At 52.5% G+C, this 23,916-nt stretch overlaps 1 protein-coding gene across 1 annotated transcript in view; it reads left to right on the forward strand.

The window, feature by feature from the left end:
• Window positions 1-905: 905 nt before the first annotated feature.
• The window catches only part of DDX1 (DEAD-box helicase 1), a 28,708-nt gene continuing 5,697 nt past the window's right edge, over window positions 906-23,916 (forward strand). Inside the window, exons 1-18 of the mRNA XM_072642761.1 lie at window positions 906-1,022; window positions 2,039-2,090; window positions 2,200-2,263; window positions 4,598-4,627; window positions 6,677-6,773; window positions 9,961-10,008; window positions 11,142-11,225; window positions 11,628-11,711; window positions 12,706-12,782; window positions 13,272-13,344; window positions 13,738-13,814; window positions 13,923-14,037; window positions 14,620-14,758; window positions 16,173-16,233; window positions 18,176-18,274; window positions 18,612-18,701; window positions 19,728-19,916; window positions 21,974-22,025. Of these exons, the coding sequence (XP_072498862.1) occupies window positions 1,007-1,022; window positions 2,039-2,090; window positions 2,200-2,263; window positions 4,598-4,627; window positions 6,677-6,773; window positions 9,961-10,008; window positions 11,142-11,225; window positions 11,628-11,711; window positions 12,706-12,782; window positions 13,272-13,344; window positions 13,738-13,814; window positions 13,923-14,037; window positions 14,620-14,758; window positions 16,173-16,233; window positions 18,176-18,274; window positions 18,612-18,701; window positions 19,728-19,916; window positions 21,974-22,025 (1,447 nt within the window). The 5' untranslated portion in view covers window positions 906-1,006. The remainder of the gene's footprint in view (window positions 1,023-2,038; window positions 2,091-2,199; window positions 2,264-4,597; window positions 4,628-6,676; window positions 6,774-9,960; window positions 10,009-11,141; window positions 11,226-11,627; window positions 11,712-12,705; window positions 12,783-13,271; window positions 13,345-13,737; window positions 13,815-13,922; window positions 14,038-14,619; window positions 14,759-16,172; window positions 16,234-18,175; window positions 18,275-18,611; window positions 18,702-19,727; window positions 19,917-21,973; window positions 22,026-23,916) is intronic.

Raw genomic sequence — 23,916 nt, forward strand, 5'->3', positions numbered from 1 at the left:
TCTTGTCCAGATGACTCCCTGGTCACAGCCCCAAAGGGGACATTACACCTGGGTATCACCAGATGATCCACAGAGAAATCAGATCAGTCCTGTATTTGACAGTCAAGGATGGAGAAGCTGTACACGGTCAGTGAAAACCAGACTTGGGGCCATCTGGGGCTCAGATGTGTGTCCATCCTTTGTGGCCAAAGAAGACCAGGCCATCAGAGAAGTGATGCCATGGCTCACACTTGGCTTTGTGTTGAGTGAGGGAGGGCTGTGCACGTCACCAGCCTCACTTCTCCTCCAGAGCCTTCTGGATCCAGTGACCAGATACTCCTCAGGATGACTGGAGATGACCCAGGATGAGGCATTGGGGTGAAGTGACTGGCCCAAGGTCACACAGCTATGTCTGAGATTTGAACCCAGGTCCTCCTGACTCCCGCACTGGCACTCTACCCACTGCACCCCCGATCCATGGGGAGAGAAGTGTCCCAGGGTGGGATCCATTATCCACTGCGTGTGTAGCATGCTCCGGCAAGAGGCATTTATTAGGCGCTTACTGTATGCAAACAGAAGCACCCCCCCCCCCACAGGGGGAAGCCCTCACAAAGGGGTCCCCAGGCAGGGGGAAGGGGGGGGACATAGCAGGCGTTCCACGGGCGGGGCCGAGACAGGAGGAAACAGAGCCCTTTAGGGGAAGGCTGCCAGTCCGGGCTTCAGTTTCTCCGTAAAATGGGGCAGGAGCGGGGTGACGAGAATGTCGGAGGCGGGATTCGAACCCACGCCTCCCTAGCTGCCCAGCCCCGCGGAGACACAGCCCACCCGCCCCCGGCCGCGGCGCCCCGCCCTCCCCAAATCTGCGCAGGCGCAGTAGGCCCGGCGGCCGCGGGCCACACTGCGCAAAAGCCGCGGCGCCCCGCCCTCCCCGAGAGCTGCGCAGGTCTGGCGGCCGCGGAGGACCCGCCCTCGCGGTGCGCAGGCGCACCAGGCCGTACGAGGACTCCCGAGGGAAGACAGCGCTAAGATGGCGGCCTTCTCAGGTGCGTACGTGGGGGGCGAGGGAGCGGCCGGCGGGCCGTAGGGGCGGAAGGAGAGCAGGCTGGCCCTCGTGAGGTGGCGGGCACGTCGGGGAGGGAAGTCGGCTTCGGCCTGCGCCGGGCCCTTTGCCCCATCCTTCCCTCTCTCTAGGTCCCTCCCGGGGCCACGTCCTCGGGCCCCCTAGTCACTGCGCCCCTCCCCCCGGTGCCTGCGGGGCCCCTGCCGCTCTGCGCATGCGCTGCCTTTCTGCGCATGCGCCCCCTCCTCCGTCCCCCTCGGACACGGCGTCGGCCGGGTCCTAGCCTATCCTCGCGCGCCGGCGGGGCGGGGCGGGGCGGGGGCGGGGCCTCGGGAGTGAGACGTTGCCGCCTGCTCTGGCCAATGTGCTGGGTTCGGCCCCTCCCCGCGACCCCGCCCAGCCCCGCCCTCCCCCGAGGTGGGGCCTCTGGGAGTGCCGTGCGCCTCCCGCAGCGGCCCTTGGCCCTAGTGACCCCTCCTTCCCCCTTCCACCGTGGCCGGGGGTGCCCTAGTGCACCTGGATGGTGGAGGAGGGGTTTGGGGGGGGATTGCGCACCCCCCAAGGAGCTCCCCCATACCGTGCGGGGAGGGGCGTGCTCCCCCATCTGAGTGCTGGGGGCCCCCTCTGTGACCCGCACAGCGCTCGTGGTGCAGGACGCCCCAGCTCCGCGCCTCCGACTGCGCCCCCGCAGGCCTCCTGTGCTGGGGGTCCCTCAGGTGCCCTGGCGTGGCTGCCCCCCAAAGCTTGGCCCCCCCGGGACCCTGGACCTGCCTTCTAGAGGCGGCGCACCCCCACGTGCACACGGGAGCCTTCCCGGAGGGTTCCCAGGGTCCAGTTGAGACCCCGGACCTCCAGGCCGGGAGCGGTCCGGACCAGGGCCCGGCTCTCCTGGGGCGCAGGCCTCTCCCGCCGCGAGGGGACACCGCAGGGGGCCGGGGGAGGCAGCGCCCCGCCCCCGGCCGCTCTCTCACCCCTCCAACCCCGCGCTTCCTTTGACAGAGATGGGCGTGATGCCCGAGATCGCGCAGGCCGTGGAGGAGATGGACTGGCTGTGAGTGCGGGGCCGGGCGGGAGGGGGCCGGTCCGCGGGGCTCCGGGTGCCCCCGGGGGGCGGCGCGGGCAGACTAACTGACGTCCGTCCGTCCTGCGCTTCCCCGCAGCCTCCCCACGGACATCCAGGCCGAGTCCATCCCGCTGATCCTGGGAGGAGGCGACGTGCTCATGGTGCGTGGGTCGCGCTTGGGCGGCGAGGCTGGGGTGGGGAGCCCTGGGCACTGCCCGGCTGCGGCCTCCCTCCTGCGGACCGGCCCGCTCAGGCTGACCGCGGAGGCCGGCGAGCAGAGGCTGTCCGGAGTGTTCAGGGTCTTGGCGACACGTGCAGGGAGAGGAGTCCTCCTCCTCCCAAGGGGCCAGGATCGTACAGCAAGAGGATGGAGCGGGAGAGGGGGCACCCTCTGCCCTCCAAGGGCCCGGCAGCCAGAAGAGCCCGGGGAGGGGACCCCGCAGCCAGAAGAGCCCGGGGAGGGACCCCCAAAGGGGACCCCGCAGCCAGAAGAGCCCCGGGGAGGGACCCCCAAAGGGGACCCCGCAGCCAGAAGAGCGCCTCCAGGCTTTCCTGTCCCCACTTAAGCTCCCCCCGCATAGTTCGTACCTGAATGCCGTGCCTGTTAGACAACAACAGGTGTGCTCAGACCCCGGGCCAGTCTCAAGAGTGGAATGCTTTCCCCAGCAAGTTTCCCACTGAGAAGAGGCGGAAATGCACGAGATAGCCCGGGTCTCACGCCTCAATCCCCAGCTGTTCCCTGGGGGGCCTCACCTTTACCTTCCCGAGACTGTCCTCATGAAACTGAGCTTACACCCCAACAGGTCTCGAGTCAGCACCTCTTCCCAGCGGGCCCTGCCGGATGGCCCTAGCCCTGGTCAGTCCCCCCGCTGGGCTGAGAAGGGCTTCTCCCCATTCCCTTCTCATCGTCCCTTGTCACAGCTCACCTCGCACCCTCTGTGGAGCCGATCCAGGGGCATCTGCAAACCTGCAGAAAGTGCTGCTGTCCGTAATGGGGGCCTGTCAGGCGCAGGGCCGGAGAGTGCGGATGTTAGGGTCACTTGGCAGCACAGTTACTGATGCTTAACCCAGCCCCTTGGTGAGCGGCTCCCCATTCCCCCCCTTCTCTTCTGAATCCCTGCTTTGTCAGGACGTTACCTGTGCCTGAGAGTCCTTCACAGTATTTTCCAGGCTCTCTTAGGATGGCATCATCTGTCCCCACTTGAATCACCAGGAGTAGCCCCCAGTCCTTCCAGGTTTGGCCATTGTGGAGCACATTGCTCCCCATCTCTTTGCTCTCTTTTGGTCTCATCCTTCAGCCCAGCCTTTTCCTCTGCTGGTGCCTTTCCACCCTCTCCCGCCCGACCCCCCATGACTAGTGGATCTGAGGGATCATTGTAGGGAGTGCCCAGAAGGTCTGCTTTTCATGACTTAAGGGTCCTTTCTTCCCCTGTGTGTGACTTCTAAATCCCTTTTGAGGGCCCCTTCATTCTCCCTGAGAGAGGTAGAATTCCTTATCTTCTCTTGTGGGATGGAGACCAGCTTGCCTGGGAGGTCTCCACTGGTATTGTATTGTACAGGCAGAAACACCCACATGGAGCATTCTCTGCTGTCGCTCCCGTGTGCCAGCGCGTTCTCCTTGTTGACTTGAAATCCCGTTGCCAGTCCCTGGTCTGCAGCTTTTGTGACTCAGCCTTCTGGTTCACTGCCATGGCAGGCCCAATTTCTAGTCCTGACTTTTCTACACAGAGAAGCTCAGACTTGGACGGGCCCTCAGTGGTCAGTCATCTCATTCAAGCCCATTGCTGCAAACAAGTGTTCTTTCTGACTCACTTGCCAGAGGGTCGCTTGCACATTGAGGACCTCCTTTGTGAGGGAGCCGGGCACTTTCTCAGGCAGCTGTTCCAGTCCAGAATGACTCCTTACATCACACCTGAATCTGCTTTAGCAGCTTCTGCCCATGAGTGCTCGGTCTCTTCTCTGGGCCAAGCTGGACAAGACCAATCTCATGTCCATGAAAGCCTTTCAGACACTTGAGGGAAAGGGAATGTCATATCCTTCCTTTGGCGAAACAGCTTTAGTTTCTTCAGGAATCCTTCTGTCTGTGGCTTGACTGGGTCTTCAGAGACCATTCCTGGGAGGAGCCAGGCCACTCACCCTTGAGCTGCAGGAAGCACCCCCTCCTCTGTCCTCAGCTTCCCAGGGGATCACCCACTTCTAGCACCCCTCCACCTCTGGCTTTGAGAACTGAGATCAGAGTCGCACCACCATGGCTTCTGGCCAGGGCTTGGTGGGGCACTCAGTGCCTCGATGACTTCCCAGACCCCAGACGGAGGCCCCTCCTCGGCTCCTTTTGGGGATTAGCAGAAGTAGAAGGAAGAAGGACTTCAAAGTGAAGGTAGCTGGGCAGTGCATCCTAACCAAGCCCAACAGGGAAATGTGAGTGCTATAAAGGGTAATTTAATGATGGTCATTAATTGCCGATCTGAACTATGAACAATTTATCTCCCTTGCAGGCTGCAGAAACAGGAAGTGGAAAGACTGGTGTAAGTAATAAAACGAACTGTTTGTGCAATTTGGTGTGATTGAATTTTGAAGGGATTTTCAGCAGCTTCCTCCTTGGTATATGGAAGTATTTTAGTTCTCGGAGGAAATTAGTGTGAACTTCATTTTCTTAACTAAGGGGCTTGGGATGGTGTTGCCACAAACTGCTCAATTAGAGTCCTTTGAAATTGAGCTCTGGATGGGATTTTGAAAGGAAATGCCCCAGCATGTTTTCGGGTGAGGTATTTGGGTGTTTTCTTTGAGGGGAGTGTGCCGCACATAAACGTTCAGTACTTTTCCCCTTTGACTTCTCGGGGTTTGACACTAAAAATGATTTGCAAATAGAAGTTACTTGTTGCCTTCTATTCAGCAATAAACACTGGATAAGCATCAGACATGTGCCAGGCACTGTGCTGGGGATGCAAAGAAAGGGAAAAGATGACACCTCCCCACCCCACAAAGGAGCTCAGAGTCTGGTGGGGAAGACTGCTAGGTACAGACGAGATGGAGATAGGATCAAGGAGGCTGGGGAAGGCTTCCTGCAGAAGGGGGAATTCTAGTGGGGCCCAGAGCTTAGCTGGCAGAGATTAAGAGGGAGAGGGTTCCAGACATCGGGCACAGCCAGTGCAAAGGCCCAATTGGGAGGCCAGTGTCGTGGGATCACAGGGTATGGCGGGGGGGGGGGGGGGGAGGAGGGGGGGGCAGGGTGTCAGGTATAAAGAGAATGCAGAGCTGCAGGGGCAGGGCAGAGATAGGTGAGGAAGGGCTTTCTGGATTTGTTCCTGGGGGCAATAGGGAGCCACTGGAGATTTTTGAGGAGGGGTATGATAACAGTCAGACCTGCATTTTAGGAGAATCACCTTAGTGGTTGAATGGAGTATGGATTAGAGTGGGGAGAGACCTGAGGCAGGGAGATCTCCTGCCCCCCAGCAACTACTGCCATAGTCCAGGCATGAGATGATGAGGTGGGGTGGGGGCAGAGTCAGAGGAAAGAAGGGGATGTGTTGGAGAGATGTTATAAAGGTAGGATCTACAAGCCTTGACAACAGTTTGGATCTAGGGGCTGAGAGAGTGAGGAGCCCAGGATGACTCCTAGGTTGGGAGCCTGAGAGCCTGGGGTGCCCACCATAGTAATAATAGGAAGGGAGGAGGCAGGAGGGTGAGGGGAAAGTCGTGAGTTCAGTTGTGGATAAATTGAGTTTCAGATGTCTGCTGACTGTCCAGTTGGAAATGAGCAGACAGTTTGGGGCGGGATAGGCAACTTTGGGCATCAGTGGTGTAGAGGTGATCATTAAATCCATGGCAACTGAGGAGATCCCCAAGTGATGTGGTCTGGAGGGAGAAGAGAAGGACCTGGGACAGAGGTCTGAGGGACACCTGTGTGAGAAGGCATGATCTGAAGGAGGATCCAGCAAAGGAGACAGAAGAAGCTGTCAGAGGGAGGAGGAGAACCAGGAGGGGGTGGGGGGAGAGGGGTTGTGAAAACCTAGAGAGAAGAGTGTGCCAGGGAGGACAGAATGACCACTAGTCAAAGTGGCAAAGAGGCCAAGGACAATGAGGTCTGGGCAGAGGCCGTTGGACGTGGCAACTAAGAGAACAGGGAGGTCAGGAGCCAGAGTGGAGAAAGTGGAGGCCCCTGGTGTAGACAGAGGGGAAAGAAACAGGATGACAGTGGGGTTAGATGGACAAGTGGAGGATTTTTTTAACTAGGGGAGATATGGCCATGTTTGTAGGTAGGAAGGAATGAGCCTAATTACAGTCAAGGAAGAGATTTCGGTGTGGGAGCCTTTGAGGGGGGAAGGAGGGTGTGCCCATCTTGGTGTGTGGCTGGCTCCATTCAGCTCCTAGGCTTGGCTTCCGTCCTCGAAGGCTGCCATCTCTCCTCCGTCCTTCGGTCAGTTTTGGTTTGGTCACGTGACGGTAGTGGGCCATTTGAGCAAACACTCATTAGGTCTTTTGACAACGTCTCCTTTGTACACTCTTCGTTGGTTTGCACGTTTATAGCCTTTGTGTGGCTGAGTCTTGGTAAGTGGAATGTCTTTCTTCTTTAGGCCTTCAGTATCCCGGTTATCCAGATAGTTTATGAGACCCTGAAGGACCAGCAGGAGGGCAAGAAAGGGAAGACCACTGTGAAAACTGGGGCTGCAGGTAATATTAAGATGGGAATGTTTGTTTTCTCAGTAAGTGAACTCGTGAAATTTATGAACTTTTGGGAACTTTGGGGTTTGTTTTTAAACTGTTACTGGTGGGTTTGCTCATTGAGTAGGCAGCAGAAGAGATTAGCATCATGTCGTGAGGCGGAGAACCACACTTGTGGGCTTGATGTGATTCAGTCAGACTGATGTTTTTATGGCATCGTTGTGTGTGAGACATTGGGGTGCTCAGGCGTTGTGCACGGGGCTGGCTGCGAGCACTGTGCTCAGCGCTGGCTCTAAGGGGATCCCTCAGCCTAGATCTTTAAGATCCAAAGACAACATATCATTTTTCTAGCATTTCCCTTAGGCTATATCTGGCATGCCTGGTTTTCTCTGATTTACAGTCTCATGTATTCCTTTTGATCCTGCAGAATGGAAGGGAGTAAAAGCCCAAAAAGTGCTCTTCTGGTTCTGGCTTGGGCACCATCAGACCGGGAGACCTTGGGCAAGTTAGCATATGTCTGCGGTGCCCAGGTGTCCTTGTTTGTTACAGGAGAGGGTTACAGTAGGTGGTCTCTGAAGGTCAGTTTTGAACTCAGCCTTTTAGGCTGTAAGTTGGGCTCATGCTGTATCCTATATTATGTGTCATATAGTATAACAAGCAGAAATGCTGTAAGAAGAGGTGTTACGTATCACTGTCTGAATTGTTTAAAGCACTGTAATGATCCTGTGGTTTGATCAATGAACCGGAGCTGTGGAGTCCCTAACGGAACGGAACCCTCTGATGTGTGACTTGTCTGGATGATTCTGAGGGATGTGGACACGTTGGAGCTGGGCGAGAGAATGTGACGGGGCTTGGCGTGCAGGAGCTGCCACCAGATGGGATGGGCAGGAGGAGAGGGGGTTTTTTCCAGTATGTGAAGGATTTTCCTGGGGGAAGACTGAAGAGACTTGTTTTGTCACCTTTAGGAATCCCACCTGTATCCATGAAGGAGAAGTTTCAGGGGCTAATTTCAGTTCAGTGAAATACAGAATTTTCTGATACTCAGAGCTGCGCAGCAGTAACATAGGCTGTCTTCTTTTTTTTTATCTTTTTTTCAGTTAACAACGTTCACTTTTCTCTCCCTCCCACTTCCATCCCTCTACTGTGGCTTAATAAAGCAGTAAATGCCTCATCTCTTAAAAGTCTTTATGAGGAGGGTTCCAGGCGTGTCCTGCATTGAGCTGGGGTGGAGGGGGCACTCCTCATAATTTTAAACTATTTCTTGTTGGACATCACCTTCATTTCCAAGTATGGCTTTTTCTTTCCTTCTCCAGACAAAAAGACCATTCAGCCAAATTGATGAGTGCGTCATTCAGTGCCGTGGAGGCAGCATTTGCCCCCACGCCCCCTCCTGCTTGGCGGTGGTGCCAGCCAGCCAGTGTCCTGGCTTAGCCCAGGGGTCCTGGCCCATCCTGTCATCTCCCTGTCTGCCTCCAGCACTGATACTTCCCTAGCTTGAAGCAAAGAAGGGAGGGAGGCTCATTTTCAAATCTTTTCTTTCAGGCCCACCTTGGCCATTATGGTTGCACAGCATTCCCTTTCTTCCGTGTGGTTGTCATCACTGTCTTTACGGGGTCTGTCTTCATGTTCTTTTCCCGGGCTTCTTTCTGTGTTGATGACGTTTGTCATTTCTGAGAGCACAGGAACATTCCGTGGCCTTTAGGCATCATTCACCATTTCACTGTTAGAGAGGCCTTGACTCTGTTTCCAGTTTGTGTCCTTCTGCAGAAAGTGCTGCTTATAGTATTTCAGTGAATCTGAGGCTTCTCAGATCCTTGGGGCATATGCCTGCCAGGGCCGGAGCTCTGGGCCTGAGGAGAGTCACTGGAAAGTGGCCTTTTTTCTGTCTTCATTTTCCAATATTTCTCTCCTCCCTTTCCACCCAGACAGCCATCCCTTATAGCTAGGAGAAACAAGTTCAGCCAAACTGCCATAACCTCTGTCACATGTGACTGTCCCCACCCTGAAGAAGGGACAGCAGTCCAGACCTCTTCCCGTTTCTCCCTTAGGGCCAGATTCAGGAATCAGGATGACACAGTGTTGGTTGTTGGCGTTTATGTGGCTGTTGTCACCGTGCGTGTTTTCTTGTGTGCAATGACTTCGCTTTGCATCCTTCGTGTCTTCCTGAATCCTTCACATCTGTCATTGTGTATAGTGCAATCACGTGCCACCAAAAGGCACCGCTGGAGAGATGTGGTGGTGTGCAGGGCTTCCTTTGGGTTTGTGACCTGCACCCCTGCAGTGGGCTCTTTGGATCGGAATGGGCGGATGCACGTTATTTCCAGCTGCTCCAACCCTTCCCACATGGACTATGCCTGTTGCCTGTCGTCTTTGCCAATTCCATGGTTCTGGGGAGAAACTTCAGGCTTGTTTTGACTTGCATTTTCTCTGATTGGTGATTGTCATGTGGTTGTTCACAGTTGGCATTTCCTCTTTTAAAGCTGTTTGTTCATGGGCCTTTGGCCTCCCGTCTGCCGGAGAATGGACCTGGGCCATAAATATTGCCAGTAGTTCTTTATGTGTTGTTGGTGTCAGAGCCTTCTTGGACATTGCACACACAAATATTTGGTCAGGCTGATGGTCCTTGTCAGGGCAGCTTTCCTGCTTTTCCTTGTCTCATTGATTTAGTTCCTGCAGCAGCTTTTCACTTGTACGTACTCAGAAGTGCCTGTTGTGATCACCTCTCTGCCTAGCTTAGTTAATGATGCAGGTCCCTGCATTTAAGAAAGGAAGCTTCTTTTGCATTAGGAAGTGCTTGTTTCCCTTGCACTGGGAATGAGCCGCAGACCATCTCAGGGCTTTCCGTAGAGTAGGCTTGGAAGAAGGAAAGTTGACTGTCACTTGACTGGGACACGCTGATCTCAGAGGGGAGGTGACTTATTCTGAGTCATGTCCTTGGGGTGGGAGAGCTGGGGCTGTTGTAGTCACACGCTGAGGGGCAGAGCGGGGCAGGCAGCTCTACCCTTGGCCCTGCTCCTGACCCCTCTAAGCCTCTCCGTCTCTGTTTCCCCTTTAATAAAAGAGGAGGTTTTAGATCAGCCTCCCCTCTCCCCTGGGGTATTGGAGGCACAGAATACACTCAGCTGACTAAAGTTTGTAAACATCTGTTGTCTCTTGTTCTGATCAAATGTGCTGTTTGATTTTCTCCTCCCTTTAGTGCTCAACAAATGGCAGATGAACCCATATGACAGAGGATCTGCTTTTGGTGAGTGGCTCTCACAGCCTTCTGTGGCGCACGGGCCCCTGGGAGGGCCTGTAATGGCGGATGGGCCCCTCCTGGCATTGCTGAAGGTCACTGGGGACATCTTTGCTTTCACACAGTGATGCCGTGTTCTGTGCCAGGCTCGGTGCCATGATTCTTTGCTAAGGTGGTGCAAAGGACTGAAGGACATTTACGAAGAAATCTGAGATAGGATTGTTCATTTCTTTTTTAATGTTGTTTTCTCCTTGAGCCACAACTCTGGTACATTAGGGCTCTGTTTGCCAAGGCAGGCGGTTGGTCACTTCTCATTAAGTGTTCTACCACAGAACATGCTGAGAATTCATTCCCAAATGATTGAGAACCTGCTTTGTGTGAGGAGCTTGTCAGACGCAGCTTTGTTACAAAGGTGTCCTCCACGAGAGCCTTAGACCAGCCAGTGCTGACTGTATTTGTGCTTGTACACACTGCCCTCCTCTCCCCACGTGACTTCTGAGTCCCTCAGACATGGTCCTTCAGTCTCCATACGCCCAAACACAGAAGGCTCGACTGCTTCCTGTCCACACTGCTCTCTGCCAAGGCCTGTCTTATTTGTGGGAGCTCTGGTCTTAAAGGTGCCTTCAAACAGTAAAGAGTTATCAGGTGCCTGCAGTGTTCAGAGATAAAAAGCTTGGTCAGTAATCAGGAGGACCATCTCTGGCCTCCAGGAGGGGAGACAGAGGGGAGAGGACGATGCCAGCAGGTCCCGAGAGCAGGGCGGGATGATTCTGGAGTGAGATCAAGCTGTTGAGCTGATGGGAAATGGAGGGAGATTCTGAGCCCTCCCTAGAGGGAGGCCCCTGCTCTCAGATGGCTTACTCTCTAGGAGTGAGGAGCCCCTTTGGGTTTAGAGCCATTTGAGGGGCAGGCCCATTCCCTATTCTTCCTTATGCCCTGGGCAGGCAGGCGGGAGGTTCTTCCTTCCATGCCAGACCCCCCCCTCTCCTCTAGTCAGTTGTATCACCTCCCTCTCTGCAACCCCTCTGGTTGGTCCCCACCCCTCCGTCTCTGCCTGTTTCCATACTTTGGTTGCTTTGTATTGGTGGGTGCCTCCCCACGGGCCAGTCTTGACACACTTTTATTTCTCCCCTCCCCTCTAGCAATTGGGTCAGATGGTCTTTGCTGCCAAAGCCGAGAAGTGAAGGAATGGCATGGGTGTCGGTCAACGAAAGGAGTGATGAAAGGTAGCTTTGCCCTCCAGCCATGCTTCCTGGACCCTGGCAAGGGGTTGGTGATGGCATACAACAGGAGAGATGGTTTCACTCAGCGGGCATCATTTAAGCATCAACTGAATGTCAGGCACGGTGCCCAGCGATTGGGAGACAGACAGAAATTGGATAGGAAAGGCTGGGGGACAAGTGGTGCCTGAGAAGTAAATACAGGCTCTTGGAGGAGGCTTTAATTAAAGAAAGAGGTGTGAGGGCAGAGAGAGAGGGTCTTATCCCCATTTTGGAGGTGGCCTGAGCAAGCCTCTTGCCCCTCTACGTTTGCTCCGTCCAGCATCAGAACTTTAATGGGCTAGGATTAGCCATTTTTGTGGTTGGATGATGTCTGAATGATCCTTTCTAAAATCTTTGTGTTTATAGGAAAACACTACTATGAAGTGTCCTGTCACGACCAAGGCTTGTGCAGAGTTGGCTGGTCCACTTCCCAGGCTTCCCTAGACTTGGGTGCGTTGGCCCCACATGGCGTGGCTTCCTAGCTGATGAGTGGGATGCTTTTCTTTGCAGAAATAGTTGGGAGGACAGCAGTTGTAGTGATTCCGGACTTCAGCTTCCTGGCATATTGAAAGAGCTGTGATTTTCTTTGGTTGGCCACGTACAAGACTTTGACCCTTTGGTGTTTCCATGGGTCTGCACAGAAGTGTTTTTTCCTGGTTTTCGATTTCTGTGCCCTCACTGTAGCCTTTGTGCATTGCACTTTTACACATTAATTTTTAAGAAGCTGAAGCTTTGAGGAGGTTCACGGAGGCTGAGAGGTGATCTAGGCAGGAAATTAGCACACTGACAGGTTGGACTTGAATTGTGACTTAAAAATGTGTTTGATCCTGTCTCTGCCTACTGGAAATGAGCCGACATGAAGGGTGTTGGGTGAGACGGGACTGCAGTTCCAAGGCCTGGGCTTGAATCTTGGCTCCTCCTCCTCCTTCCTGGGCAGCCTGGACCAACTCCTCTTGGCTCCCTGGGTCTCGGTCTCTTTATCTGTAAAAGCCAAGGGGTTGAACTAGACAGCTCCAGAGTGTTCCTTCTGTGCTGTGATTATGCAGGCAGACAAAACTCCAGGAACCAGAGACTACTTGAGCCAGGAGTGGCTCCTACAACACTTCTGGAAATGGTCTTCAACTTCTGGCCAAAGATGTACACCGATGGGAAAATCCCTGCCTTCAGAATCTTTGAGCAGTCATTAATAGCACAGCATTTAAAAAAAAAAAGTTGCTTTCTTGGTTGGTTTCCTGTTTCAGGAGGGCAGAGAGTAGACTGGGAACTGGCCGTGATGGGCAATGTCAGTTCTAATGCTAGAGAGGAAATTTCCTGACGAGGGATGAGTGAAAGCCATCAAGTGTGAGGGCATGAGCCCCATGTTGGTGCAGAGTAGTGGTTTAAGCAGAGAGCTGGTGAAAGTCCTGTCATTTTACTGTTTAATAAGAAGAGTTTCTTCTCGTAGGTACCGATAAGTTTGGCTTTGGCTTTGGTGGAACTGGAAAGAAGTCCCATAACAAACAGTTTGACAATTATGGAGAGGTAAGCTGCGTTCGTGGAAACGCCTCATTCTTCAGCAGTGTTGGTCTCTCAGAAAAGTAACATATGTAGAGGAGTTTTAAAAAAGAAATTTTTTAAACGTATTTCCATGAAACATTTGGTTTTAGGTTAAGAAGCTCTGCAAAATTGCAAAACAAATGCGACATTCAGTTATCCTTTGGTTTTTATAATTTTGCCGTTTACTAGTTGTGAGAATGTCACCATCCTGTCAGACATTGTTTTGATTTTAACATTTCAGACATTAGAGCCTCATTATTAATGCTAGGCCCATCTAATAGTGTTATTTTTTGTGCTGGTCCCCTTCAAAACCTCATGATCTTAATTTGTTGTACTAAATTTATACAGTCCATATTAAAAAGGTGTGTATTAAAAATTGCCAAGAACTTTTTGGAGACCATGTCCCTAAAGTTTGTTTTGGTGGGAATTGGCTATTAATAATTCATTTATGCTTTTTCATTTTTGCCATTTTAGGAATTCACTATGCATGATACAATTGGATGTTACCTGGATGTTGACAAAGGCCAGGTGAAGTTCTCAAAAAATGGTGAGTTCTTTGGGGGTTTTCTGGAGGAGATTTCAGAGTATTCACTTCCACTGAATTTGGCTATTTTCTCTGCCCTCTCACTATTCTTAATTTTTTTTAATAAGTCATAAAGAAATTTATTTTAAAACAAATCTTTGGTATACATATAATTGTACCATTTATTAAAAACAAAAGCAAATCTGCATACTAACGAGATGGATACATTTGTTTACTTTTACATAAAGAAATCTTGGTGGAATATTTGATACTGAACAATGTGAAGCATCTTCAGTGTTTATCAGAGTTGATCTATATTTTGATTTTATAATCATCAGTGCTCAGAATGCCGCTTTGCATAAATACGGAGTACAAAGTGACAGAAGTGTGTTTAGGGTTCACTGTTTTTCTTTAAAGGAAAAGACCTTGGTCTAGCTTTCGAAATACCAGCCCACCTGAAGAACCAGGCATTCTTTGCTGCATGTGTCTTAAAGGTAAACGTCTAATTACACAATTGTCCTCTGAGTCTTGTTTTCATTAAAGCATCTAGGCCCTAGTGGTGCTGTTTGCCCAGTTCTGACTTTTTCGCTTCCTTCTCTTAGAATGCTGAACTGAAATTTAACTTTGGTGAAGAAGAATTTAAATTTCCCCCCAAAGACGGATTTGTTGGTCTCTGCAAGGCTTCTGATGGCCATGTAGTGAAATCTCAACACACAGGTATTGTGCTGGGGCCTTTGGGGGTCTCACAAAGGGTGATGTGATGGGGAGCCGACAGCTGTGGACCCAGTGAGACTGGAGTTTCCTGGGAATGACATGATAGAGACTGTTCATTGTTGGCTGGCAGTAGATTTTTGTGTCTGTCTTAGACTGGTGACAGAGCAGGAACCTGGCAGTTCTTTTGGCTCCATCTTCCCCTCACACGCATGGGGGCTCCGGTGGTACTGGGCCCAGGCCTCTGCAAAACTCTTCACCAGCCCCTGTTCAGGGCACAGGCCATGCTGAGGGGTCTGACCATGGTTATTTGGCATTTGTGCATTTGTTTTTTAATCTATTGTATTAGTGAGGATCACTGTGATGCGGCACTGTGGAGACTGGCATTCACATGGGCCTTCAGGAATTCCTCCTTTCCCAACTTTAAAGCTGGGGCCTTTTTTTTTGGGTCCAGATCTAGCAGTAATAGGGAGTATGTTAGGTAAATGATGAGGGCCAGGCCTCCCAAGGGAGCCCACATGGAGCTAGGCTGGGGGCACCCTAGCCTGCCTTCCTCAGCAAGGCCAGTGTTCGTTCTTCTTCTCACAGGAAGTGCACAGGTGGCGCAGACCAAGTTTCTTCCCAATGCTCCCAAGGCCCTTATTGTGGAGCCATCCCGGGAGCTGGCAGAGCAGACTTTGAATAACGTCAAGCAGTTCAAAAAATACGTGGATAATCCAAAGCTGAGGTAAGTAGCCTCCCAAGTGACCTTCCCAAGTGCATATCCTCCTCTTCTTTATGGCTGGGAGTCAGAACTGGGAGAGTACCATGGGACGTGCTGGTGACTCGGATGATCATCAGGTTCAGCTCACAGACCTGGAACCAAAGCGTAGGCTTTTCTATCTGCCAAGAGGCCTTTTCAAGTACAGGACTGTCTACATTTTTCGGAATATGGAGACTGACAAGGCTTGCTGCTAATTTGCTGTCAGAGTTCATATCCCTTCAGAGGACAAGTATGGCCTGTTTGCTCCAAGATGACCTCGACTCCCCAGCCTTTCTTCCTTTGGCCTCTGGAAGTGTCAGGTTGGAGGTTAGGGCATCTGGTCTCTGTTTAGGGGAAGCTTCTGTCCTGCCCAATAGAAAGGAGCCCCTGGCTTTGGCAGTGTCTAGAGCACGGGTGGGAACCTGCAGCCTCCAGGCCACATGTAGCTTCGAGGCTGCAGGTTCTCTAGAGGAAGGTACTGCCTCATTCCTTACTTAGCAGGAGAGTCCCTGCTGCAGTTTCTCGGGCTGAGTGGTAGGCTGTGGCTCCCTGCTCCTTCATGGGGACAGATGAGGCACCAGTTTGGTGAATGTTCTTTGTACATTTGTGTGTCAAAAGATAATAAGAATGCGCTTTAGACTCACAAAACGCCATGTATGTGTGCGAGCATTACAGGAAGTTGGGATGCTGGGCTTACTTTGGCATGGTGGGGTGGGATGGGGGGAGCTCATCCTTCTGTGACACACAGGACCATCCTAGCCAGCTCAGATCCTGGACACAGAGAGCCGGAGCTCTGAGATGGCAGTGGGGAGAGCGCCCAGATTCTTCCTAATTCTACCAGTTGTCACCAGGAGTAGGGCAGGCTCAAGGGCTGCCTGACTTCTGGAGGCTCTGCCACTTTCACCCTCCCAGGGCAGGAAAAGTGTCAGGTGTTGTCAGAAGGGCCTGGGAAAGCTTTGCTTGGTTCCTTGTGCGGGGGGAGCCTTGTGGTCCTCCTTGTAGCTGTGGCTTAATGAGGGAACATGACCCATACAGTATCTCTGCCACCCAAAATGGTACTTAAGTGCCTACCAGGTACAGACAAATGCAATGAGGTATGAGCCATCAGGGAAGGCTTCCTGGAGGAAGCACTCTGGGGCAGGAGCTGGGGTGGAGCAGTCAGGTGTCCCTGACAGCAGGATGCGGTGGGTCTCTCTGGGTCCATGGAGGAGAAGACTGTGTGTGCTCTATACCCCATGACTTGTGGTTCAGTTTGCTCTGCCCCAGCCAAGGAGGTGCTTGATTGTTAGGGACACAGTGGGCCTTGATCAAGGATGGTCAGACTCCTCCAGCACTGACTGGTCCTGTGTCTTGTTCTCTGGTACCTCCTGTGTGATGTTTGCTTCATTCTTTGTCCTAGGGAGCTTCTGATAATTGGTGGCGTGGCAGCCCGGGATCAGCTCTCTGTCCTGGAGCAGGGGGTGAGTTCTCTAGCTGTGCATCTGCCTTCATCTGCCCACTTCTCTTCATGCCTGCAAGATCCTCCCTTGTTAGCCTCTTCCTCCTTGCCTTCTGCTGGAGGGTCTGCCTGCCTCAAGATTCTCCCCACCAGTTGGGGACAAACATTTATTCATGTCTAATGGGGCAGACAAAGTACCAACAACTGTGTGTGACGAGACACAGATGGGGAGGTGGGAGGAAACCCGAGCCCAACGACACTGGCGTCAGAGGGGATTCCTTTTGGTGCCAGACTCCCTGCCCTAGGCAGTCAGTCAGGATCCATCATGGGCACATCCTCACTGTGGCCCATGGGCGGTGGAGATCTGCAGCAAAGTGTTGTCTTGGGATTGATTTAGACAGGTTCTTGGAGAAAATCTTTGCTTTCCCTCAGCCACTGTCAGAAAGTTTCTACAGATGGTGAGGATGATCATGTGTCTCTGTAGTGCTTTCAGTCTGTAGAGGGCTCTCCAGGTATTGTCTCAGTTGGTCCCACAACAGCCCTGGGAGGAGGGTCTCATTAGTCTGCTTTACAGATGAGGAAACTGAGGCAAAGAAGAGTGAAGTGACTTTCCCAAGGTCACACAGCCAGTAAATGGCTGAGGCAGGATTGGAATCCTGGGTCCTCTGGTGGCTGCTGTATAGACACTCCAAGACTGTGTATGGATGATGGGACAGGTGGGAGGCAGGAGGAGTTTTCTTACATATTTGATAATTTGACTAATTGTTGGCGTCTTCCAATGACACGTTGGAGCAATACGCTTTCCTATCGCATTTCTTCAGGATTAACTTTTGGAGCGCTGTCATCGGCTGCCAGTGTCTAGTGTATAGGATAGATTGAGAGCTAGGTGAGAGACCCCAGAGTCACCCCGGTCAACTCCCTCATTTTACAGATTAGAAAACTGAGGCTTGGGAAGGAAGGGCTTATGCACAGTTGGAGCTGGATTGGCATGTAGCCATCATGCACCACATCCTCAGTGTATTCCTGTTTGTGGAGGGCATGCACAGGGCTGGGCAGGCTGTGCCAGCGTTGGGGGCTCAGGGCTCAGGCCTTCTCTGGGTCCCTTTCAGCTGCCCCTGACCTCCAGCTTTCATTAAGCCTGTGCAGCAGCCCTCCTGCAGATGTATGGGAGGCCTGGAAGACCAGAGCCGTCACCGTCTCAGGGGAGTGGCCGAATGAGCATACGTAGATCAAACTCTGGGTTTTGGGGGTCTTGACTACATCAGGACTTCAGGATCTAGGAAGGCCCTTGTTTGGGCCCTCTGTCCGCTGCTACAGATTGCAGCCTCTCCGAGCTTCGGACCTTTGGAGTCGCTGTTGATGCTGACTGCTCTGTGGCCAGCCCCTGTCGCTGGGACTCTCTGAGCCTGACCAGGCTGCTCCCGTGACAGCACCGCCCACAACCCTTGCAATAGACTGGTGCCTGCCAGGGCTGGAGAGCTGGTGTTCCATCTGTCCCCTGAGTCGAGTGCAGGAGAGCTTCTGGTGGAGACAGCAGGATCCTGCATCATTAGCTGCCTTGGTCTGGCCCTGACCCGTCCTGGTGGCGTGATGTTGGCACAGTCATTTCTTATCAGTGGATATTCAGGCCACAGCAGTCAAGTGCTTGAATTGAAGAGGGGTGATGGTGTTTGGACTGGCTCTCCCTCCCCTGTTCACCCATCGGTCATCTGATTTCTGCTCAGGAACTGAAAATTTTAATAGAAATTTAGGAAAGAAAGTCAGCTGCAAATACTCCTTTTCCTTCCAAGCCTCATACCAAGCGGTCTCCTTGGCATTCTGGGCTGTAGCCCAGGTGATCATGGACTAACTGGTTTGCTGTCACTTCTCTTTCTGTCCATTCCTTGCTTCATCTGTAACTGTGACCTTGTGGGGATTCCTCACCATGTTTGTACTGATTTTGCCTCTCTCCTCGTGATCTTCAGGTGGACATTGTGGTTGGCACTCCAGGAAGGCTGGATGACTTGGTGTCCACTGGGAAACTCAACTTATCTCAGATTCGATTCTTGGTTCTGGATGAAGCCGTGAGTAGGAGCCCACCAGGGTTCTTGGATGGGGTTGGGGGTGGGGGCCAGGGAGAATTTTGGGAAAAGCGGCTTCTAGTCTTTGGTTTGGGGTGGGGGGAGATGATTTTAGTGGTGGGGAGTCTAAGATTGAATTGATGACTTGGTCAGATCTCATCAGAGAGTCTGCTCTGAAAATGAAAGGAATCCAAAGACCTGAGTTCCTCCTGAGTCACCCCATTGCGGTGCTGAGAGCTGTGGGGATCAGAGACCATGGGCCGTAGTCCCTCTCCCACTTGGCTCTAGAGGTTCGATGTTGGACCAGGAAGCCAAGGGCTGCTGTTTGTTTTCCCTGCAGGACGGCCTTCTTTCCCAGGGCTATTCTGACTTCATCAATAGGATTCACAGTCAGATTCCTCAGATTACTTCTGATGGGAAAAGACTTCAGGTACAAAACGTGTCTAATGCCTTTTCTATCCTATGGGGCATGCACTCTGTCTTCTGCAGCTGGATGCCAGCCCTTGGGGGCCATTTTCTGTCCTTAGCTGCCCGGCTCCAATGGCATGTGAACCCTGTTTGTGCCAGCACAAAGGCCCCCGGGAGGGGGAAGATGAAAAGAATGGGAGAGTGGGCAGGAAGGACTTTGCAGCTTTCAGGGTGTTACGGACTTGGGAGCTAGGAATACAGACGGTGATTCTAGAAAGCTCTAGCGCAGAGGTTCCCAGACTTACTGGTCTTACTCTACTTTCTTTAACGCTTTAATGGTTTGGGGTTTTTTTTTGAAATTTGTGTTATTTCAAAAAAATACAAAATAAAAATTATAAAAATAGAATTATTTAAAAATATATTAATTTATTGTAAATATGTGGGGTTTTTTTGTATTGAAATTTGATGATGTAATATGGCATCATGTAAACTGAACAGTGTCATATTGTAAACAAGTCATTCCACGCACAGACTTCCTGGCAGTGTGTGCCATGCTCACCTACCGACACCTGCTTGTGAAGACCTGGCAGTGACTTAGCACTGATGGCTTAGAGCTCGCATTTTGTGTGTTTATTTGGAAAATAATGTCATTGCTAAGACTCTAGCTCTGTCACACAAGAGATGAAACATATGCCAAAGGTTTTTCACATTTCTGTCTCTTTACGCTTCCACTGCCCCTTATTTTCATTCGATGTTCCCATTTGCCCCTGAGGCTACTACTGCTCCCCAGGGGGCGCTATCACCCACTTTGGGAACATTCGTTCTAGCACAGGACAAGGCCTTTAGGACATTGAGCTTCCCCATGTGGTGCTGTCCTGAGGGACTCCCCGCTGATTTTAGGACAGACCTCCCTCCAGTCTGTCAGAGTATTTCCGTTGGTGCTGGGAATGTGACTGCAGACTCTGATTTGGGGGCGGGGCAGGGCCTTGGAGAGGGAATGTTGGGCCGCTCATCGGTGGGACTGTGGCCCTGTCTTTTGTGCTTTCAGGTCATCGTCTGCTCGGCCACTCTCCACTCTTTTGATGTCAAGAAGCTTTCTGAAAAGATCATGCATTTCCCTACCTGGGTCGATCTGAAAGGAGAGGATTCAGTCCCTGAAACCGTGCACCATGTTGTTGTTCCTGTGAATCCCAAAACGGACAGGCTATGGGAGAGGCTGGGCAAGAACCACATCCGAGTACGTGGCCCTGCCTTTGGGGGTGGGCAGCTCTGTCCCTGGGGCCTTTTGTCCTGTCCTTTGTTGTGTGTTTGGCTGGTTCAGGTGGGCCACGCCGCACCCGGAGCTCACCTGCCCAACTGGGTTCTTCCTGCTCGGTAGTTAGCAGGGGAAGTTCATCTACGCATAGTCTTTAGTTAACCTGGTGATTTTCATTCTCCTTACCCTCAAAATGGAGCCAAGGGAAGGGAAGAGTCAGTCGCCGGAGAGCTTGAGCTCCTTTCTTTAAAAAAGTACCCTGCCAGTGCTTACAGATGAGGGTTGTAGAGCCGAGCCCCAGATTCCGTAGGTCAGTGCCTCGCACGTAAGTAAGTGCTCGTGAACAGAATGGTGGTGTGCTAGAGGAGCCAGCCATGTAGATGGATGACCAGCTTGTGGGGATTCCCAAGCAGCCACAGAGTCATAGACTCCTGAGTGTGCATTGTTCAGTGCCTGCTCAGCCCTGGGGGTGCAGAGACCCAGTGGAAATGGTCCCTCCCCTTCTCCTCAGGGAACTTACCCTCTGTGGGAGGAAGAGGACAGAACTGCACTAAGGAATCGCAGGCTGGTTTCTGAGGGATGGTGGAGGTTGAGGCCCCATGGAGAGGGTACCCCTTGACTGGGCCTCAGAGAATGTCAGATCAGGAGAGGAAGGAGAGGCTTTGTCTGAGGTCATGGCCGCATGAGAGCTCTGAGGGCTTCCACTGTGTCCTGGAGTATCCCCTGCCCTTTAGGCACATGGTGGAGGAGTCACCCCATCCCAGACCCTTCTCTGGTCTCCCTTGAACGTGCTCATTTCCTTTTCCTCATGCCCCTGTGACCTACTTTTCAGTCTCTTCGAGAGCCTGTCACCGCCGTCCTTGATTTGGGATCTGCTCAGAGTGCTCTTCTGGCCGCCCCCTTGACTCCCATCGCTTTCAGTTGTTGGTCCTGTTTAGCCAGAAGAGAGAAGAGTATATCAGTATGGGAGTGGGGTTAGCCTTGTTCTCTTTCTTGGCCTCCAAGGGGAGAACTTGGAGTGGTGGGGGAGGTTTTAGGCTCAGTATCAGGGAAAAATGCATCAGTAAGCTGTCCCAAAGGAGAGAGGCTGCCCCAAGGTAGGGGAGTTCCCCGTCCTTGTAAGTCTTCAGGTGTAATCTGAGTTGTCATTTGTTGGGAATTCCTTTGGTGTGTGGGTCTTCCGAATTCCATGCCCTTGGCCAAAACAGAACCCATCTTATTTGGCCTCTAACCTCTTCTACTTTTTCTGTTTTGTTGAGTCTGACTGTCTGTTGTCATGGAGGTGTGCTGGCCTCTCACCCCTTTAACCCTTGTCTCCAGGCAGTGTACGAATTCTGCTGCTATGGGTCTGTCTATCCAGTGGAGGCCCATTACTGCTCCCCAGGATTCATTCTGTAGCTACCTGGGGTCTCTGACCACTCCAGTCCATTGCCCCATGGCTCACAGAACAAGCCTCCTAGGGCTCAGTCCTGTGATGTCCCTCCCATGTTCAAGCACTGTCTGTTTCCTGGATTGCCCTGATTTGGCATTTAAGACCTCCCGAGCGAGGCTCCCTTGCATGGGGTCCTCCCACACTGAGCTGTGGGTTGTTCCCCGAAGGTGATGTGTCATCTCTTTTTTACCTTCATACATTTACGCCGGCTGTGTTGACCTTGAGTCAGCTCACGCTTCCAGAGACTTAGGGGATGCCCTGAGGGGGCAGCAGGACCACCAGACTGCCTTGAGGAAGGTGTTTGTTCTGAAAGATAGAAAGGGCTTATTGCTCACGTGCTGACAGCTTTCCAGAAGCGCTTGCTGTATGTGGTGAGCCGGGTGGGAGCCTGAGGTTTTCGGGTCCAAGCCCCAATTTCCTGGCTCCTGCTCCAGTGCCCCTGCTGCCCCTTGTTCATGGACTCTCAAAGTCCAGTGGCTCTTCTAAGCCATTTACTTCCCCAGAGACTGTAAACCACAGGGACCAAAATAACCTCGTGGTGTGTGTGTGCTTTCTATGTTTTTAAAAATGCATGTTTTCAATCCTGTTTTTGTTTGTCGTTTGGTAGACTGACGAAGTCCACGCAAAAGACAACACCAGACCTGGTGCCAACAGCCCTGGTGAGTGAGGGTTCGGATCCTGCAGTGTGGGTCATAGGAGACTGAGTTGGTCACGTCCCTCGTGGTCCCCGGCAGGCTGGCATGGCCAGTGGGCTTCTCCTGCCTCTGGGCCATTCAGCCACCAGCGTCTGACCCCATACATTCAGTTAAGCTTCATTATGACCCTGAGGCTTCCTGCCAGGCTGCGGGGTTAGAAAGACAAAACTGCCCCTGCTGCCAGGCTACGCTGGGTGCTGCACTTTGCGGAAAAGAAAGCAGGTGCTAGATACCTTTATGCAGATGCATTTATTAAGCACCGACTATGTTCACGTCTTCTCAGAGCTCATAAACCAGCAGATAGGTAACAGTTACAACAAGACAGAGTCAGGATAAACCAGGGATAATCTTGATGGGGAGGCTGAGAGAGATCAGTAACAGCTGGTAGAGTCTGGGGGCGGGGCGGGTAGGGAGGCGGCCCCTGAGCTGAGCTTTGGAGGAGGAGAAGCATAAGGAGAGAGTGTGCCAAGGGCCAGTATGTAGGCACCACAGAAGAAGCAGAGATAGGGGAATAGTGAATGACCGAGAGAATGATGGAACGGAGATGGAAGGATACGGACCCAAGTGAAAGACCTCTCAGCAAAGGGAAGGGCCCCTTGCTCTTTGAGACTGGAGCAGAAGGTGGAGACATGCAGGGATTGTGCAGGGTAAAGGAGAAGGGAGGAAGGGGTCTTGACTGCCTCTGTAGAGATACTTAGGAGGCAAAATCATCTGACAGGGCCAAGGTGACCTGCAGGGTCTTTGGGAGGACAAGCTGTCTCGTGGTCACTGTTGGGATAAGGGGCAGCTGCAGTTTGGGCCCGGTGGCGATGAGCGACGGCCATTTTTAGTGGACATGTCCTTGGAGTGGGGACGGTGGGAGCAGTGCCTGGGGAGGAGGATTGGCAGGGGTACTGTAGCCAGCCTTAACCCCCCATGTGTCTCTCCAGTGCCATGAGGCCACCTAGACATTGTGGTCACCAGTCACTGACTTGGCATCAGCAGCAGAGATGGCCTTTGGTGCACATTGTCCCAGTGTGGGCCAGCTGGCACCCTTTCTCCGTTCCTGAGCCTCCCCACCAGCCATCCACAGTGCCTGTCTAAGCATAAGGTCCTGATGGACCAAGGCGGTGGAACGTCCTTCATTGAGTTGCCTGTTTTCCCGGCAGGTGGCTTTCTTGGGCCAGCAAAAGAACCGTTTTTCCTTATAAGGATTGTTAGGCTGATCTCCGCAGTGGTCATGAATTTCAGTTGAATCTGTTTAATCTGAAAGGCATGATATATTCTCTTCCCCAGTGCTCTCCCTCCCCCCAGTTTATTTTGTGATTAATTTGCTTAGATTAATGTTAAAATAGATCTGTGCTTTGCAGCTAGGTGGCACAGGGGATCGAGCATTGGGCCTCGGACACTTCCTAGCTGTGTGACCCTGGGCAAGTCACTTCACCCTGTTTGCCTCAGTTTCCTCATTTGGCAGATGATTTGCAGAAGGACATGGCCAACCAGGCCAGTATCCATGCCAGGAAAACCCCAGGCGCAGTCTCAGAGAATCAGACAGAACTGAGCAGTGACTCAGCAGCTCAGTCAGCCATTGGCCAGTGGCCCTGGTACGCTTGGTGGTGGAATTTTCACATTTTGCGGCAGACAGTTGAGAACTGCTTTTAGTTATTTCCCATCGTGAGGCAGAAGGTAGGGCTGTTTCATAGGATGGAGAAATGTCCGTGAGAGGCCTTGTGGTGCGAAAGCCCTGGGCAGTGAGGCCTGGGCTTGGAGTCAGGAAGACCTGGGTTCCGGTCCTCTGACATGCTAGCCAGGCCACCACGTGCAAGTCGTTTCTGTGGGCGCTGCCGTCGTTCTCGAGGGAGGGAGTTTACATGCG

The sequence above is a fragment of the Notamacropus eugenii genome, chromosome 1 (assembly GCF_028372415.1).
Source record: "Notamacropus eugenii isolate mMacEug1 chromosome 1, mMacEug1.pri_v2, whole genome shotgun sequence".
Classification (NCBI taxonomy): domain Eukaryota; kingdom Metazoa; phylum Chordata; class Mammalia; order Diprotodontia; family Macropodidae; genus Notamacropus; species Notamacropus eugenii.